Here is an 18,149-nt window from a genome sequence, read left to right as displayed (position 1 = left end):
CCTGCACAACCGCTGCCGGCGCCTATCCTGCCCGTATCCATGCAACGGCAACAGCCGGAGACAGCAACTGCACTCCTGTTGTAAGGGCATGTACAATGGTAGAGAAGTCACGCCTTCCCTTAATCCTCCACATCGTCTAGAGTACACAATAGTTATAACGTGTACAATGCATTATCTCTTGTTGCCATCCCTTATAATTAATGAGAATTAATTTTTTTTTTAGAAAATTATGTTGGTAAGGGAAGACATGTGATACAATGGTGAAATTGATCTTCTCTTATTTTTTAAGAGATCATCCCTTAGCTAAGGGAAGACGATCTTCTCTTTCCCTATTCTCTCTCCTCCAACTCAGCAAAAATCCTACGTGGCGGCTCTAAGGGAAGGCTGACATCACCCCATTGTACATGCCCTAACATCACCCTTCTTACACGCATCGATGTCTCCTGCCCCGATCCACCACGCAGAGACAGGTAGAAGAACTCGCTTTCTTGCACGCACCCATGCAGCCACTCATGCATCCGGCGTGACGCCCGACTCTCGCCATAAGTCCACAGCCCGCGCGCGCGTTTGATCGGCCATGCATCGCGTGTTCCGAGCGATTTCCAAATCCATAATGGCAGGCGCTCTTAGCGTTGTGGTGGTGATGGTAGCGGCCGTGGCGCCGGTCCTCCTCCTCCTCGCCGGCGTGGCGCGCGCTGACTGCTTCGACTACTGCTTCAACAACTGCATCGCCAACGACAAGTCCATGAAAGACTACTGCAACTTCATCTGCGCCCAGACCTGCGACCCCCCGCAACCGCAACCCTCGGCGGCTGCCGCTGTCGCTGCCGGCAGCGACATGGGATGCCAGCTCTCCTGCGTCAGGACTGCTTGCAACCGTCTGGGTCCAGGTAATCCATGCGCACCAACTTGGGAATAGGATTGGATTTGAAATGTGATGTGGTGGTAATTTTTCGTTGCAGATTCCAAGGCCGTGGAAACCTGCTTCGGCGCGTGCTACGACGGCTGCAAGACCAAGCCCCTGCCGAGGCCTTTCCGCGCCGGTGCCGGCAGCACCGTGTCCGCCGCGTCAGGCCCGACGATCTTCCCTTCATCCGAGCCGATCAAGGATGACGCCGCAACCGAGGAACACCCTTTCCACGAGAAGCAGGACGCCACCTCTACTGAACCTATACCTAAGACAGTTCAGATAGGTGACAAGGAGTAGCACGGTGGTGCTGTTGGCCATGGGCCGAACGAAATACGCTCGCGTCTATAGCCCACGTGGGTGTGTGTGCGCACGACGTGGCTACTGATAAATAGTACTCACTATACGAAAGTGTGTTCATTATGAATTATGAAATGAAATAGACCGTGAATTCTGAAATCTCACCTACCTAAAACCCTAACGAACACGGAAACCGACCGAATCCTAGGAGATTCATTGAACACACGACTCAATGTGCCCTCTGCTAGCGGTAGACGTACCACCGAAGCGATGGATGATAGGGTGGAAGGACTTTATTCTAACTTAAGGATGTAGCCGCCGCCTCACCATCCCAAAGAAGACACTGAACAACAACCTAAACATAAAACCGGAAACCCTCCGCCGGTGAGGGGCCATGGTACACAACACCTCCAAGGCCCTAAAGCCACCGAAGGTGGAACGGACTGGTGGTGGCATCGACGAGAGGGACGAAAACCTAGATGGGTACTACGGTAGTCTCCAGATCGCCACTCCCCTAGGCCTCACGTACCACTAGTTCCCCCCACCTAGTCTCTGAATGCATGCTCTCCTAGTATATCTTTTAGATAGGGTACCGAAAAGAAATCTATCGTCGCCTCCTAAGAAACTTAGCACCATCTCCATCTCCGCTTCAACCTCCATCTTCTCCACAGGTTGGTTCCCCCTCCGGTCGCTGTCACCGATGGCGGGCAGGGTGGGGGACATGATATACAAGTGGAGTTTCGAATAAATTACACTATCAGGGAAAGGCTTACTCGTGGCACACCAGGTTTAGCTGCTCGTGGCGCATTTCCGTCCGCTACTGCTATCACGCCAATAGTAGTTCTTACCTGTGATGCACAAGCCTGGTGCGCAATGGGTATGATAATGGTGCACCCATATTTGTGCATCACGGGTTATTTACTAATACGAGTTGCACATCCGTTTCTTATGCGCCACTAAAACATGTCTGCTTTTTAAATTTGTGCGCCACTCGTACGGCGTTTGTACTTTTTTGCTGAATACAACATATTTATACATGTATATTTTCTGTAATACAATACAATATATAGTTTTTAAAACAGTATAAATAGATAAAGTTCATCATCACGTTGCAAAGGAAATAGTCAAGTATATATTTTCCTGTGGTATCTACAAAATATATAGATGCTCTTAAAAGTTTTTTTTTGCAAACTTTTTTTTGAAAATTCAAACCAAGTAAAGTTTGACTAAATATTTAGAAGGATTTATCAACAAATATGATATTTTATAAATACCATATGAAACTATATTTCATTATCTATCTATTGATGTTGATTTTTTATTTTGCATGTTGATGATTTTTGATAAAAATTAATTAAGCTTGACATAATTTAATTTTCTTAAAATAATACAAAGGCTTAAGCTTTAGAACGGAGCCACGGAGGTAGTATTTTTTGTGAGGCGCATCGTTGTCAGACCACGCTGCTAAATTGAAACGAGTTCCTTCTCGCACCAAAGGACCAATAGTTCCTTGGAGACTTCATCTTTTCTTTCTTGAGAGATATCTTTCGAAAACTCAACGGACTTGTTCGAATCCTAACGTTACACGCACTTGATTTGAACGGCAGCGCTCACACCTTCCGCATCTGCACAACCGCTGCCGGCGCCTATCCTGCCTAAATCCAAGCAACGGCAACAGCCAGAGACAGCAACCGCACAGCCAATGCGACATCACCCTACTTACACGCGTCGATCTCTCCCGCCCGATCCATCACGCAGACAAGCAGAAGAACTCGCTTTCTTGCACGCACACGCACTCCTTCGCCGCGGCGCGCATGCAGCCGCTCATGCTTCCGCCGTGACGAATCTCGCTATAAGACCACCGCCCGAGCGCGCGCTTGATCCATCGGGTGTTCCCAGCGATTCCAAGCTACTCCGGAGCGTAGCAATGGCGGCCGGACGAAGGGGTGCGCTTAGCGTCGTGGTGGTGATGGTAGCGGCCTTGGCGCCGTTCCTCCTACTCGCCGGCGTGGCGCGCGCCGACTGCTTCGCCTACTGCTTCAAGAACTGCATCGGCAAGGACAAATCCATGACCGACTACTGCAACTACGCCTGTGACAAGACCTGCGACCCAGGCGCGCCCCAGCGGCCTTTAGCTGCTGCCGCCGCCGGCAGCGACATGGGATGCCAGCTCTCCTGCGCCAGGTCTTCGTGCAACCGTCTGGCCCCAGGTAATCCATGCGCACCAAACTAGGGAGTTGGACTCGATCTGTAATGTGCATCCACGAACGTACGTATGAGCGGGCAACAATTTCTGTTGCAGATTGCAAGGCCGTGGAGACCTGCTTCGGCGCGTGCTACGACGGCTGCAAGACCAAGCCCCTGCCGAGGCCTCTCCGCGCCGGCGCCGGCGGCAGCGTGTCCGCCGCGTCGTCAGGCCCGATGTTCACATCATCCGAGCCGGACAAGGATGACGCCGCGACCGAGAAGCACCCTTTCCACGAGAAACAGGACGACGTCCGGCCATCCTCGGGGGCGCCCGACCAGGACGGCTCCGGCCATGCGATCAAGGCATCCAGCAGCCTGAACTGCAACTTCCACGAGAAGCAGGACGGCGTCCAACCCGCGTCAGAGCAGCAACGCACACCGTTATCGGAAATCCATGCTGCACCCCCGGGACCTCTGTAACATCAAAAGCGACCAGCCCCGATGGCGATCAATCGTGTAAGCTAGCTGATATAGTATGTAACTAGAGAAAAATGAGCACATGCATGAAATCCCTCTATATGTTTACGCCCGCTGAATAAAGTGGGAAAGGGCGTATTAATGTGCCCGTGGCTGTCACTTGTCTGAACAAATCGAGAATTATTGCACTGCACGAGTAGTAGTATTCCGGAGGCTGCACAGAGCTGGTTGACTACATCGATAAGATTGTCCTGAATCCGTGGGGAAGATCCATATCGCAAGGCCATAATAAGTACTCGTTCAGACATTGCCGTCAAATATTGCCGTCAGATCAAGCACTCCTCGGCAGACCAAAACTTTTTTCCCCATATGACCCTAAAACTTGTGCAACATGCAGCTTGCAACCTTGTAACATGGCAGCATGTATCATGCGACATCACAGTGAAATCTCAAGATTGCTTTGCTACGACAAAAGAATACACACTGCAACGAAAGGTTTTTATATTTCATACCGCGACATCAAAATTCAAACATTGCAGTCAGTGACTCTGCATGATTTCTTGTATGCAATACATACACCTCAACTCATGATTCTAACACTCAAACAATGAATGTGAGCAATGTACATATAGCATACACCACAAATACTTACCCTATCTCCTCAGATTTGCATGAGGTCTTGTGTCGACGAAGCATGTAATGTGCAGACCACACACACGCATCCTCTTTTCACTCCGAACTTGAGCTTCGTGGATGCCACCCACTGACCCACCAGCCACCAACACTTGCGCCTCTCGATGGAGCTAACTCCCTATCGTGTGTGTCATCCCCAAAGAAGACCCACAAGAAGAGCCATAGATACCTCGTGAGTTCTAGCGACGACAGCGAGTTACACCGACCATTCAATCTCCTTTGTGTTTGGTCACCCACAAAATCTCTAGCCCGGGCCAACTAATGCGGAAAGGGCCTCCCAGCATGCAAAGTGAAAACACCCGAATCTGCAATTTCAACGTGCTTGTTGCCATTTCTACCATTGCACTCTCTTGTCTTGTTTCTCCAATACCTTATCCTACTCCTACTCCAACATCACTTGAGTGGACGACGATGTTGGGCATGTGCAAATACAATACTCACTCCTTACCAATCCCCCGTATAGATCTCCCACATTGGAGTCTTCGGTCTCTCACAGCCGCCGACCCACATGGCAGTGGCAATTCCGGCACGAACGAAGTGGTCTAGGTCACGCACAACTTTGTGTGAAGAAGCATGTAGTGCACACCTTGTACTATGCGACATCCTCAACCTTGGGTATCTAGCTCAATTTCGGCAAACCAAACAACCAATAATGCATACACTATTTTTTCATATGGCCTTTGATACACCTTGCCAAACAATATTTTCGGTTTAGCCCGTCTGAGAGCGTAAAAGCAACAAAACACCCATCTCAAGACATCATTGCATCCAAGGGTTGCATGATGCCAAACCGATGTTGTCTGTGATACATGATACGGTGCATCCGTGCATGTTGGCACAATGTCAGCAAGCATACGTGCCCTTAGAGTCCTGCGAGATATGCGGTGACCCGACATACCACTTCATGATATTGTAGGCAAGTAGTTGATATAAAACTTATGAAAGTACCAATCCACAAATATTACATCCCTCAGAGTGGAACAACACAAAATACTATGGGTACAAATATCAAGCACTTATTATTAGGAGACAAAAATGTACGAACTCTTCAATATCCTCATCGGTCTAGTGAGGATACCACTCTAACTCAACTCTGACCCTTAACAACTTAACAAAGTAAACATCTTTAGAGCTCAACAACTTATTTGAGTAATGTTTTAGGGTTCCCGGCACAACTACTCTTACTCAAGACTCTCTACTAGCCAGCCTCGACTTCTTCAGCTCCTAGAATTTGTAATGGTCTACGCCTTTGACTCCTCTAGAAATATTAGGCTCCTCGTAGAAGACTTCAAAGTTGCCCTCTGGTTCTTTAGTGTAGACCCAACCATCATGCCCATAGTCTAGCAAGAGTTTTTGGAAGTAAAGAGGTGAGTATGAGCGTACTCAATAAGTACAACTTAAAATAAAATGGTGTTTGATGCACTAGCTATGGCCTTTGGTCAGGAAATCGTAGGTCAATGCATGTTTCGCAAACATTTCTTTAGAAGATTGATTTTATTCTGAAAATCTATGTCCGTCGGTCTTCACCGGGTGTCTAGAACTTCACGGAGTTCATTTCCTATTGTATTCGTAATTCCTTTCTAGAACGGGAAGTGACAAGACACAATTCAATACAGTCTGCACATGTGCGTTACTTTTCTCACAAGGGATTCTTATCGTTATTACCAACCAGGCGTACTTTCCTGTCCAGACTTCCTTCACTACAAGAAAAGTTGCCATGGCCGACGAAGTTGAAGTCGCGCCGTGGTTGCTGGTGTAACATGGCCGACGATTTTGGGTCTATCCGTTGTGCATGTCAAAACGTTTTTTTTCTCGTTTTTGAGGCCATCTAGCCCGACGAAAACGGCCAAAACGTTGCGTATGGTATCCCAGGACGTGGTGCATCTCGAATTCTCGGGTTCGCCGGCCGAGTCAACGCAAATCCGCACCGCCGAGGGATGTAGGGCCCAGATGGCAGCCTCTCTGGCATTGTTTTTTTCTCGATCGCGCCATCTCGTTCAACGCTCTCCGATCGAGCCGTTTACGATGCAGGATCATGGGTCCCGCATGTCATCCTCTATGAACCAAAATTCTTTCTATTCTTGGATTTTTTTTTTGACCCCCTGATTTCTGGCTACTTCATTTTTCTTTTGATCCCTTGCCGCCTTGCAAACGTTGAGATCGCTGCTGCTAATTGGGACCCGCATGTCATCCTCTATGTACTATAAAACTTCCTTTTCTTGGATTTTTTTGGCACCTCAAATTTGGTCACTTGCCTTTTTCTTTCGATCCCCTGCCACCTCTCAAACGGTGATACCGCTGCTGCTAAATGGGACCTGCATGTCATCCTCTATGTACTATAAAACTTTCTTTTCTTGGATTTTTTTGGCACCTCATATTTGGTCACTTACCTTTTTCTTTCGATCCCCTGCCGCCTCTCAAACGGTGAGACCGCTGCTGCTAAACGGGACCCGCATGTCATCCTCTATGTACTATAAAACTTTCTTTTCTTTGATTTTTTTTGGCACCTCATATTTGGTCACTTACCTTTTTCTTTCGATCCCATGCCGCCTCTCAAACGGTGAGACCGCTGCTGCTAAATGGGACCCGCATGTCATCCTCTATGTACTACTCCCTCCGTTCCTTTATATAGTGCCTATAGATTTTCGGCATTTGTTTCAGAATATAAGGTTGTAGCTTAGCTTTTTTTCAATTACCCCTCCCCGTTAAGCTCCCAAATCGTTCAGCTCCCAAAAATTGTTATGATAAGTTAGAAAGATATGTATTTTACCAAATTTTACGTTGATCTCAAATCGTTCAGCAAGGGGTCTTGTGTAAAAAATACTCTTGCGCTAATTTCCGTGCCAAAAAACAATAGGCACTGTAGAATGGAACAGAGGGAGTATAAAACTTTATTTTCTTGAATTATTTTTGGATCCTGATATTTGGTCACTTGCCTTTTTCTTTCGATCCCGTGCAGCCTCTCAAACGGTGATACCGCTGCGGCTAAATGGGACCCGCATGTCATCCTCTATGTACAATCAAGTTTCTTTTCTTGAATTATTTTTTGGATCCTGATATTTGGTCACTTGCCTTTTTCTTTCGATCTCATGCCACGTTTGAAACGTTGAGGAACCTGCTAGCTCATGGGACCCGCATGTAATCCTCCATGTCCATCAACTTTCTTTTCTTGGATTTTTTTGACCCCCTAATTTCTGGCTACTTTCTTTTTCTTTTGATCTCAAGTCGCATTTGAAACGTTGGGACCGCTGCTGCAAAATGGGACCCGCATGTCATCCTGTATGTACAATAAAAGTTTCTTTTCTTGGATTATTTTCCACCCTCTGATTTTTGGTCACTTGCCTTTTTCTTTCGATCTCATGCCGCCTTTGAAAACGTTGAGGAACCTGCTGGCTCATGGGACCCGCATGTCATCCTCTATGTACTCTAAAAGTTTTTTCTTGGATTTTTTTCTTTTGATCCCCTGCCGCCTTGGAAACGTTGAGTAAGCTGCTGACTCATGGGACCCGCATGTCATCCTCTATGTACAATCAACTTTCTTTTTCTTTTGATCTCAAGCCGCATTTGAAACATTGAGACCGCTGCTGCTAATTGGGACCCGCATGTCATCCTTTATGTACTATAAAGTTTTTTTCTTGGATTATCTTTGGCTCCTGATATTTTGTCACTTGCCTTTTTCTTTCGATCTCATGCCGCCTTTGAAACGTTGAGTAAGCTGCTGGCTCATGGGTCCCGCATGTCATCCTCTACGAACAATAAAAGTTTCCTTTCTTGGAGTTATTTTTGACCCCTAATTTCTGGCTATTTGCCTTTTTCTTTTGATCTCCTACCCCCTTTGAAACGATGAGGACGCTGTTGGCAGGTCGGTCCCACATGTCATCCTCTGTGAACAATAAAAGTTTCCTTTGATGCATTTATTTTGAACCCCTAATTAATTTCGGGATATTTCCTTTTTTTTTCTTTGATCCCCTGCCGCCTTGGAATCGCTGAGGATGCTGCTGCCTCATGGGTCCCGCATGTCATCCTCTTAGAACGAAAATGTTTCTTTTCTTGGATTGTTTACCAACATATTTTTGGTTTATTTTTTCTTTCCATCCCCTGCCGTCTTTAAAACGTTGACGACGCTGCTGGCTCATGGGTCCCCGATGTCAGCCTCCCTGTACAAGAAACATGTGATATCTTGATTATTTTGCAGACAATAAAAAGTGTATTGCGCTCTGAGCTATTTCAAACGGATAAATTAAATCTTTATTTTTACATAAACAAACTTTTATGTTGAATCTCCTTGTTTTTTTGTTTTTGCGAAGCATAGGACTTTCCTGTTTTTTTAGAAAATTCCGAACTTTCCTGTTTTGGAGTGGGCTGAAATTGTACGAGTCAAAAGGCCAAGCAGGATAGTTCGAAGGCCCAGATGTCTAGATGCAGCCCAATTGAAATCTTTCTTCTTGGATTTTTTTCACCCCCTGATTTCTGGCTACTTCATTTTTCTTTTGGTTCTGTGCCGCCTTGGAAACGTTGAGACCGCTACTCCAAATGGGACCCGCATGTCATTCTCTATGTACTATAAAACATTTTTTTCTTGGATTTTTTTGGCACCTCATATTTGGTCACTTGCCTTTTTCTTTCGATCCCCTGCCGCTTCTCAAACGGTGATACCGCTGCTGCTAATTGGGACCTGCATGTCATCCTCTATGTACAATCAAGTTTCTTTTCTTGAATTATTTTTGGCTCCTGATATTTGGTCACTTGCCTTTTTCTTTCGATCTCATGCCACGTTTGAAATGTTGAGGAACCTGCAGGATCATGGGACCCGCATGTCATCCTCTATGTACTATAAAACTTTCTCTTCTTGAATTTTTTTTGGCTCCTCATATTTGGTCACTTGCCTTTTTCTTTCAATCTCATGCCACGTTTGAAACGTTGAGGAACCTGCAGGATCATGGGACCCGCATGTCATCCTCTATGTACTATAAAAATTTCTTTTCTTGGATTTTTTTTGGAACCTCATATTTGGTCACTTGCCTTTTTCTTTCGATCCCGTGCAGCCTCTCACACGGTGATACCGCTGCTGCTAAATGGGACCCGCATGTCATCCTCTATGTACAATCAAGTTTCTTTTCTTGAATTATTTTTGGCTCCTGATATTTGGTCACTTGCCTTTTTCTTTCGATCTCATGCCACGTTTGAAACGTTGAGAAACCTGCAGGCTCATGGGACCCACATGTCATCCTCTATGTACTATAAAACATTCTTTTCTTGGATTGTTTTTGGCACCTCATATTTGGTCACTTGCCTTTTTCTTTTGATCCCCTGCCGCTTTTCAAACGGTGATACCGCTGCTGCTAATTGGGACCCGCATGTCATCCTCTATGTACAATCAAGTTTCTTTTCTTGAATTATTTTTGGCTCCTGATATTTGGTCACTTGCCTTTTTCTTTCGATCTCATGCCACGTTTGAAACGTTGAGGAACCTGCTGGCTCATGGGACCCGCATGTCATCCTCTATGTGCTATAAAAGTTTTTTTTCTTGGGTTTTTTTCACCCTCTGATTTTTGGCTATTTCCTTTCTCTTTTGATCCCCTGCCGCCTTGGAAACGTTGAGTAAGCTGCTGACTCATGGGACCCGCATGTTATCCTCAATGTACAATCAACTTTCTTTTTCTTTTGATCTCAAGCCGCATTTGAAACGTTGAGACCACTGCTGCTAATTGGGACCCGCATGTCATCCTCTATGTACAATAAAGTTTTTTTCTTGGATTATCTTTGGCTCCTGATATTTTGTCACTTGCCTTTTTCTTTCGATCTCATGCCGCCTTTGAAACGTTGAGTAAGCTGCTGGCTCATGGGTCCCGCATGTCATCCTCTACGAACAATAAAAGTTTCCTTTCTTGGATTTATTTTTGACCCCTAATTTCTGGCTATTTGCCTTTTTCTTTTGATCTCCTGCCCCCTTTGAAACGATGAGGACGCTGTTGGTAGGTCGGTCCCACATGTCATCCTCTGTGAACAATAAAAGTTTCCTTTGATGGATTTATTTTGAACCCCTAATTAATTTCTAGATATTTTGTTTTTTTTCCTTTGATCCCCTGCCGCCTTGGAATCGTTGAGGATGCTGGTGCCTCATGGGTCCCGCATGTCATCCTCTCAGAACGGTAAATGTTTCTTTTCTTGGATTTTGTTTACCAAATGATTTTTGGGTTATTTTTTCTTTCGATCTCCTGTCGCCTTTAAAACGTTGAGGACGCTACTGGCTCATGGATCCCACATGTCAGCCTCTATGAACAATAAACGCTGAGGATGCTGCTGCCTCATGGGTCCCGCATGTCATCCTCTTAGAACGAAAATGTTTCTTTTCTTGGATTTTGTACCAACATATTTTTGGTTTATTTTTTCTTTCCATCCCCTACCGCCTTTAAAACGTTGACGACGCTGCTGGCTCATGGGTCCCCGATGTCAGCCTCCCCGTACAAGAAACATGTGATATCTTGATTATTTTGCAGACAATAAACAGTGTATTGCGCTCTGAGCTATTGCAAACGGATAAGTTAAATATTTATTTTTACATAAACAAACTTATATGTTGAATCTCCTTTTTTTGTTTTTGCGAAGCATAGGACTTTCCTGTTTTTTTTTTGAAAATTCCGAACTTTCCTATTTTGGAGTGGGCTGAAATTGTACGAGTCAAAAGGCCAAGCAGGTTAGTTCGAAGGCCCAGATGTCCAGATACAGCCCAATTGAAATCTTTCTTCTTGGATTTTTTTCACCCCCTGATTTCTGGCTACTTCATTTTTCTTTTGGTCCTGTGCCGCCTTGGAAACGTTGAGACTGCAGCTGCAAAATGGGACCCGCATGTCATCCTCTATGTACAATAAAATTTCTTTTCTTGGATTGTTTTTGGCTCCTGATATTTGGTCACTTGCCTATTTTCTTTCGATCCCGTGCAGCCTCTCAAACGGTGATACCGCTGCTGCTAAACGGGACCCGCATGTCATCCTCTATGTACAATCAAGTTTCTTTTCTTGAATTATTTTTGGCTCCTGATATTTGGTCACTTGCATTTTTCTTTCAATCTCATGCCACGTTTGAAACGTTGAGGAACCTGCAGGCTCATGGGACCCGCATGTCATCCTCTATGTACTATAAAATATTCTTTTCTTGGATTTTTTTTGGCACCTCATATTTGGTCACTTGCCTTTTTCTTTCGATCCCATGCCGCTTCTCAAACGGTGATACCGCTGCTGCTAATTGGGACCCGCATGTCATCCTCTATGTACAATCAAGTTTCTTTTCTTGAATTATTTTTGGCTCCTGATATTTGGTCACTTGCCTTTTTCTTTCGATCTCATGCCACGTTTGAAACGTTGAGGACCCTGCTGGCTCATGGGACCCGCATGTCATCCTCTATGTGCTATAAAAGTTTATTTTCTTGGGTTTTTTTTCACCCTCTAATTTTTGGCTATTTCCTTTTTCTTTTGATCCCCTGCCGCCTTGGAAACATTGAGTAAGCTGCTGACTCATGGGACCCGCATGTCATCCTCTATGTGCTATAAAAGTTTTTTTTCACCCTCTGATTTTTGGCTATTTCCTTTCTCTTTTGATCCCCTGCCGCCTTGGAAACGTTGAGTAAGCTGCTGACTCATGGGACCCGCATGTCATCCTCTATGTACAATCAACTTTCTTTTTCTTTTGATCTCAAGCCGCATTTGAATTGTTGAGACCGCTGCTGCTAATTGGGACCCGCATGTCATCCTCTATGTACAATAAAGTTTTTTTCTTGGATTATCTTTGGCTCCTGATATTTTGTCACTTGCCTTTTTCTTTCGATCTCATGCCGCCTTTGAAACGTTGAGTAAGCTGCTGGCTCATGGGTCCCGCATGTCATCCTCTACAAACAATAAAAGTTTCCTTTCTGGCTACTTCCTTTTTCTTTTGATCCCCTGCCGCCTTTGAAACGTTGAGGATTCTGCTGGCTCATGGGTCCAACATGTCAGCCTCTATGAACAATAAACCTTTCCTTTCTTGGAGTTATTTTGAAACGTTGACACCGCTGCTGCAAAATGGGACCCGCATGTCATCTTTTATGTACAATAAAGTTTCTTTTCTTGGATTATTTTTGGCTCCTGATATTTAGTCTCTTGTCGTTTTCTTTCGATCTCATGCCGCCTTTGAAACGTTGAGGAAGCTGCTAGCGCATGTGTCCCACATGTCATCCTCTATGAACAATAAAAGTTTCCTTTCTTGGAGTTATTTTTGACCGCTAATTTTTGGCTACTTCCTTTTTTCTTTTAATCCCCTGCCGCCTTGGAAACATTGAGTAAGCTGCTGACACAAGGGGCCCGCATGTCATCCTCTATGTACAATCAACTTGCAAGATCTTGGAGCGAAAGAGCTTGTATAAGTGGGACCCATATGTCATCCTCTATGTATAATAAAAGTTTCTTTTCTTGGATTATTTTTTGCTCCTGATATTTGGTCACTTTCCTTTTTCTTTCGATCTCATGTCGCCTCTTAAACGTTGAGTAAGGTGCTGGCTCATGGGACCCGCATGTCATCCTCTACGTACAATAAAGTTTCTTTTCTTAGATAACCCCCTGATTTTTGGTCACTTGCCTTTTTCTTTCGATCATATGCCACCTTTAAAATTGAGGTCGCTGGTGGCTCATGGGTCCCACATGTCAGCATCTATGAACAATAAACCATTCCTTTGTTGGATTTATTTTTTACCCCTAATTTCTGGCTATTTGCCTTTTTCTTTTGATCCCCTGCCCCCTTTGAAACGCTGCTGGCAGGTCGGTCCCACATGTCATCCTCTATGAAGAATAAAAGTTTCCTTTTTTGGATTTATTTTTGACCCCTAATTTCTGGCTATTTGCCTTTTTCTTCTGACCCTACCGACTTCGAAATGATGAGGATCTTTGCGCAGATCGGTCCCACATGTCAGCCTCTATGAACTATAAATGTTTCCTTTCTAGGATTTATTTTTTACCCCTATTTTCGGGCTACTTGCCTTTTTCTTTGAAACATTGAGGACGCTACTGTCTCATGGGTCCCACATGGCATCCTCTCTGAACGATAAACCTTCATTTCTTGTTAATGACAGGTTTATCAGTATTATTTTTGCAGACTAATACAAGCTCTTTCGCTCCAAGATCTTGCAAGTTGATAGATTAAATCATGGAATTATCAGGATATGTTTTAAATTTCAAATCCACTTTATGAATTTTTATACCGTTATCCATGTGGGTATGGAGCGATCAAGGATTTTCATATTGGGCATGAGCAGTTTCAAAAATTGGAACCCAATAATTCAAAATAAATAAAAACAACTCTTATGTAGAATCTCCGTGTTTTTTTTGCCAATCATAGGATCTGTGTTTCATTAAAAAAGGGCTGCAATTGCATGAGCAGAAAGGCCCATTTGTAGTTATTGGGCTTCGACAGCCGGAGAAAGTAGACCGATAACAATTACCATGTAGATGTTCGTTGGCAACCCAAAAGTGAAATATTGGGCCCAACAGGGGAAGGTTGAACAGTACTTTTTCTATTGGGAAGGTGGTACATGGGGTTATCCTGACAAAAAAATGGAACATGGGTTACTGAAGGTTGCCCATTTGTGCCTAATATGTTTGTCAGCAGGAGCTTTACCTTCCGCCGCCGCCGCTCCGCTTCCGCCTCCGCCGCCATGGTCGAGCTAGCGGTACGGCGGTGTCTCGAGCTTGGGGTAGCGCAGCGTCCGCGCGCGCTCCAAATTAAGGTACCTACTAAGCGGAGATACGTACCGGCGACGAGCACATCGGCCTCGCGACGGCACCTACGATAGGCTCCGCTGGCCTTGGGGCATTTACCCCTAGCCTCTTCCATGCTCAAGTTTTAGAAATGTTTCTGGCTCTGTTCAACACTGGATCAAATTTGTCAACATGACCATTTTTATGTAGTAGCAACGAGTTTTTTTCTGTCAAAACTCTTTAAGTTCTGCAATATAACGACTAATTGGTACTACCTTATACAAAATGATTACATATCCTTATTTTGGAAGCAAGCAATCACACACTTATAGTTTGCTAGTCAGCTGCATGTAACGTTAAAAATCGGCAATTATAATGAATAAACCTGTAATTTTCACTTGAAATGCATTAAGGAGCATCAAATTTGACAAATCAAACCATGTCTTACTGAAAATTGACATGTCTTTCTCATGCAGAAATGTAAAATTATCCATGCATGTGCGTTTATACAGGTTAAGTTTTGCACGTATTATTTTTTGTAACTTTTCTGACTACCTTCAAAGCTCCAATCCTTTTTCATCATCTTTGTTGTACCGCACTGATGCAAGTGAATGCGAGCTGCTCGCCAGACGCGACTTCGTGTCCGATATGTGTACTATGCCTTCTCCATCTAGTGCTAGTTACGCCTCTGTGCTAATTAATTCTATCCCAGTGCCTACATTCAGCACAAACCTCTGTCATTCCAGCTGTGAGTCACCTCGACCATTGGAGCCCAATCACAAGAGCGAGCTCAGTCTCAACCAGAGAGGCATGTGTCTCATGGTTAGCTATCTACAACTTGTTGTATTACTAAAACCGTGCCTATCATAGAGATCACCTCGCTGGTGTAGCAATGGCTGCAAGTAGCTGCTAGCATGAACGAAGGGGATAAGGAAGAAAAGGTTTAAAAAATGGGGTGGGGCCAACAAGCAGGAAAGCTATCTATAGCTTTATGGATGTTTCTGGAATTGGGTAGAAAATAGTAGATGACACTGTAGCAGCGAATCCCAGAGACCAAGGCCGTTGGATGATGTCTAATGAACGGCAGAACGATGTTCAAGAAAAAAACGGCAGAACAAAATAGGCGAAATTAGCTTGAATTTTGATAATAAATCTTGGGCATTTTCCCTCGAACATGATGTACTACTACTACTGTACTCAACTTTGGGTAGTCTCTGGACTAGTCTCCCTTGTCCACCACTTATTATTATACTACTGCGGAAAGTTGAGGGGAGTCCCTAGTCCCGAGCACTTCGCCCACTTCCCCTGGCCTCATCCCAGAGATCTCACACCAACCACCTCACCGTCGACTAGCCGCCAATGGCGGCGACGCCCCTACTAGAGCGCTCCTCACGCGAGCGCATCATCGAGTCTGGCCCACATGTCTTCCGTACCTGCCGTGTGTCGGCAAGCACGACCGACTTCTCCGTCGGCGAGCCGCCGGCCGTGGGCGAGGGCGAGGCGTCCCCGTACACTATGACAGTGCACATCTTCTTCTCGAGGACGTACGAGCTCAGGAGGATGGCCGGGCCCCTCTGATACGTCTCCAACGTATCGATAATTTCTTATGTTCCATGCTTGTTTTATGACAATACCTACATGTTTTGTTCACACTTTATGTCATTATTATGCATTTTCCGGAACTAACCTATTGACGAGATGCCGAAGTGCCAGTTCCTGTTTTCTGCTGTTTTTGGTTTCAGAAATCCTAGTAAGGAAATATTCTCAGAATTTGACGAAATCAACGCCCAGCATCTTAGAATTCCACGAAGCTTCGAGAACACCCGAGAGTCACCAGAGGGGGGCCACAGGGGGGGCCACACATGTAGGCGGCGCGGCCAAGGGGTGGGCCGTGCCCCCCTATTGTGTCATCGCCCCGTCAGCCTTCCGACTCCGCCTCTTCGCCTATTTAAAGGTCCCTGACCTAAATCTTCGATAAGAATAAGCCACGGTACGAGAAACCTTCCAGAGCCGCCGCCATCGCGAAGCCAAGATCTGGGGGACAGGAGTCTCTGTTCCGGCACGCCGCCGGGACGGGGAAGTGCCCCCGGAAGGCATCTCCATCGACACCACTGCCATCTCCATCAACGCTGCTGTCTCCCAAGAGGAGGGAGTAGTTCTCCATCGAGGCTAAGGGCTGTACCGGTAGCTATGTGGTTAAATCTCTCTCTCCATGTACTTCAATACAATGATCTCATGAGCTGCCTTACCTGATTGAGATCCATATGATGAGCTTTGTAATCTAGATGTCGTTATGCTATTCAAGTGGATTTTACTTATGTGATCTCCGGAGACTCCTTGTCCCACGTGTGTAAAGGTGACAGTGTGTGCACCGTGTGGGTCTCTTAGGCTATATTTCACAGAATACTTATTCACTGAGTTATGATTTGAGTTGGATGTTATCTTGCCAGAGAGTAATTCAGAATAGCATAGTGAAGTGCTTATTTATATTCCTTTATGATTGCAATGAGCTTTGTATCACTATTAATCTATGTGCTACTCTAGTGATGTTATTAAAGTACTCTATTCCTCCTCCATGATGTAATGGTGACAGTGTGTGCATCATGTAGTACTTGGCGTAGTTTATGATTATGATCTCTTGTAGATTATGAAGTTAACTATTACTATGATGGTATTAATGTGATCTATTCCTCCTTTCATAGTATGAAGGTGACAGTGTGCATGCTATGTTAGTACTTGGTATAATTGTGTTGATCTATCATGCACTCTAAGGTTAATTAAATATGAATATCGAATGTTGTGGAGCTTATTAACTCCGGCATTGAGGTGCTCTTGTAGCCCTACACAGCTAGTGGTGTTCATCATCCAACAAGAGAGTGTAGAGTGGTTTTATTATGTGATCAATGTTGAGAGTGTCCACTAGTGAAAGTATGATCCCTAGGCCTTGTTTCCAAATACTGCAATCATCGCTTGTTTACTGTTCTACTGCATCTGTACTTCCTGCAATATCTCCCACGTCAACTGCACGCCGACAAGCACTTTTCTGGCGCCGTTACTACTGCTCATATTCATTCATACCACTTGTATTTCACTATCTCTTCGCCGAACTAGTGCACCTATACATCTGACAAGTGTATTAGGTGTGTTGGGGACACAAGAGACTTCTTGTATTGTGGTTGCAGGGTTGCTTGAGAGGGATATCTTTGACCTCTTCCTCCCTGAGTTCGATAAACCTTGGGTGATCCACTTAAGGGAAACTTGCTGCTGTTCTACAAACCTCTGCTCTTGGAGGCCCAACACTGTCTACAGGAATAGAAGCGCGCGTAGACATCAAGCTACTTTTCTGGCGCCGTTGCCGGGGAGGAAAGGTAAAAGGTACTCACACGCTGGTCCCAGGTAACCAAACACTTTTCTGGTACCGCTGTGCGTGCTCGAAGCTATTTCCTTTAGATCCTGCAATTGCATCTTTTTGTTTCTTGTTTACACTAGTTAGGCATAATGGACAACAATGAGCTTCTTATTCTATTTCCTGATTTAAGACATGGATGGTTTGATGCGGAAATTAAAAAACCTATGGAACCTTATTTGCATGCTAGTAGTAATGATATTAGTATGAACGCTTTGAACACCATTGTTGCTAATGATATGGAAAATTCTAAGCTTGGGGAAGCTGGTTTTGATGAGCATGATATTTTTAGTCCCCCAAGCATTGAGGAGAAAATTTACTTTGATGATACTTTGCCTCCTATTTATGATGATTATAATGATAGTAGTCTTTTGGTGCCGCCTGTTATGGAAGATAATGTTTATTATGATTATACTATGCCTCCTATATTTGATGATGAGAATAATAATGATAG

At 44.8% G+C, this 18,149-nt stretch overlaps 2 protein-coding genes across 2 annotated transcripts; both read left to right on the top strand.

Annotated features, from left to right (window-relative positions):
- The first annotated feature begins 586 nt into the window (after positions 1 to 586).
- On the top strand, positions 587 to 1,366 carry LOC127338442 (uncharacterized). The gene is made up of 2 exons (XM_051364548.1): positions 587 to 890; positions 963 to 1,366. The coding sequence occupies exons 1-2, from the start codon at positions 614 to 616 to the stop codon at positions 1,205 to 1,207; spliced, it is 522 nt and encodes a 173-aa protein (XP_051220508.1). The 5' UTR covers positions 587 to 613; the 3' UTR covers positions 1,208 to 1,366.
- A 1,598-nt stretch (positions 1,367 to 2,964) lies between these two features.
- On the top strand, positions 2,965 to 4,030 carry LOC127338441 (uncharacterized). Its single transcript, XM_051364547.2, has 2 exons — positions 2,965 to 3,417; positions 3,510 to 4,030. Exons 1-2 carry the CDS (start codon positions 3,135 to 3,137, stop codon positions 3,872 to 3,874), a joined length of 648 nt encoding a protein of 215 aa, XP_051220507.1. The 5' UTR covers positions 2,965 to 3,134; the 3' UTR covers positions 3,875 to 4,030.
- The last annotated feature ends 14,119 nt before the right edge of the window (positions 4,031 to 18,149 follow it).

The sequence above is a fragment of the Lolium perenne genome, chromosome 3 (genome assembly GCF_019359855.2).
Source record: "Lolium perenne isolate Kyuss_39 chromosome 3, Kyuss_2.0, whole genome shotgun sequence".
Classification (NCBI taxonomy): Eukaryota; Viridiplantae; Streptophyta; class Magnoliopsida; order Poales; family Poaceae; genus Lolium; species Lolium perenne.
Note: the sequence above shows the minus strand (reverse complement) of the source record. Positions and strands in the feature narration are given on the sequence as shown.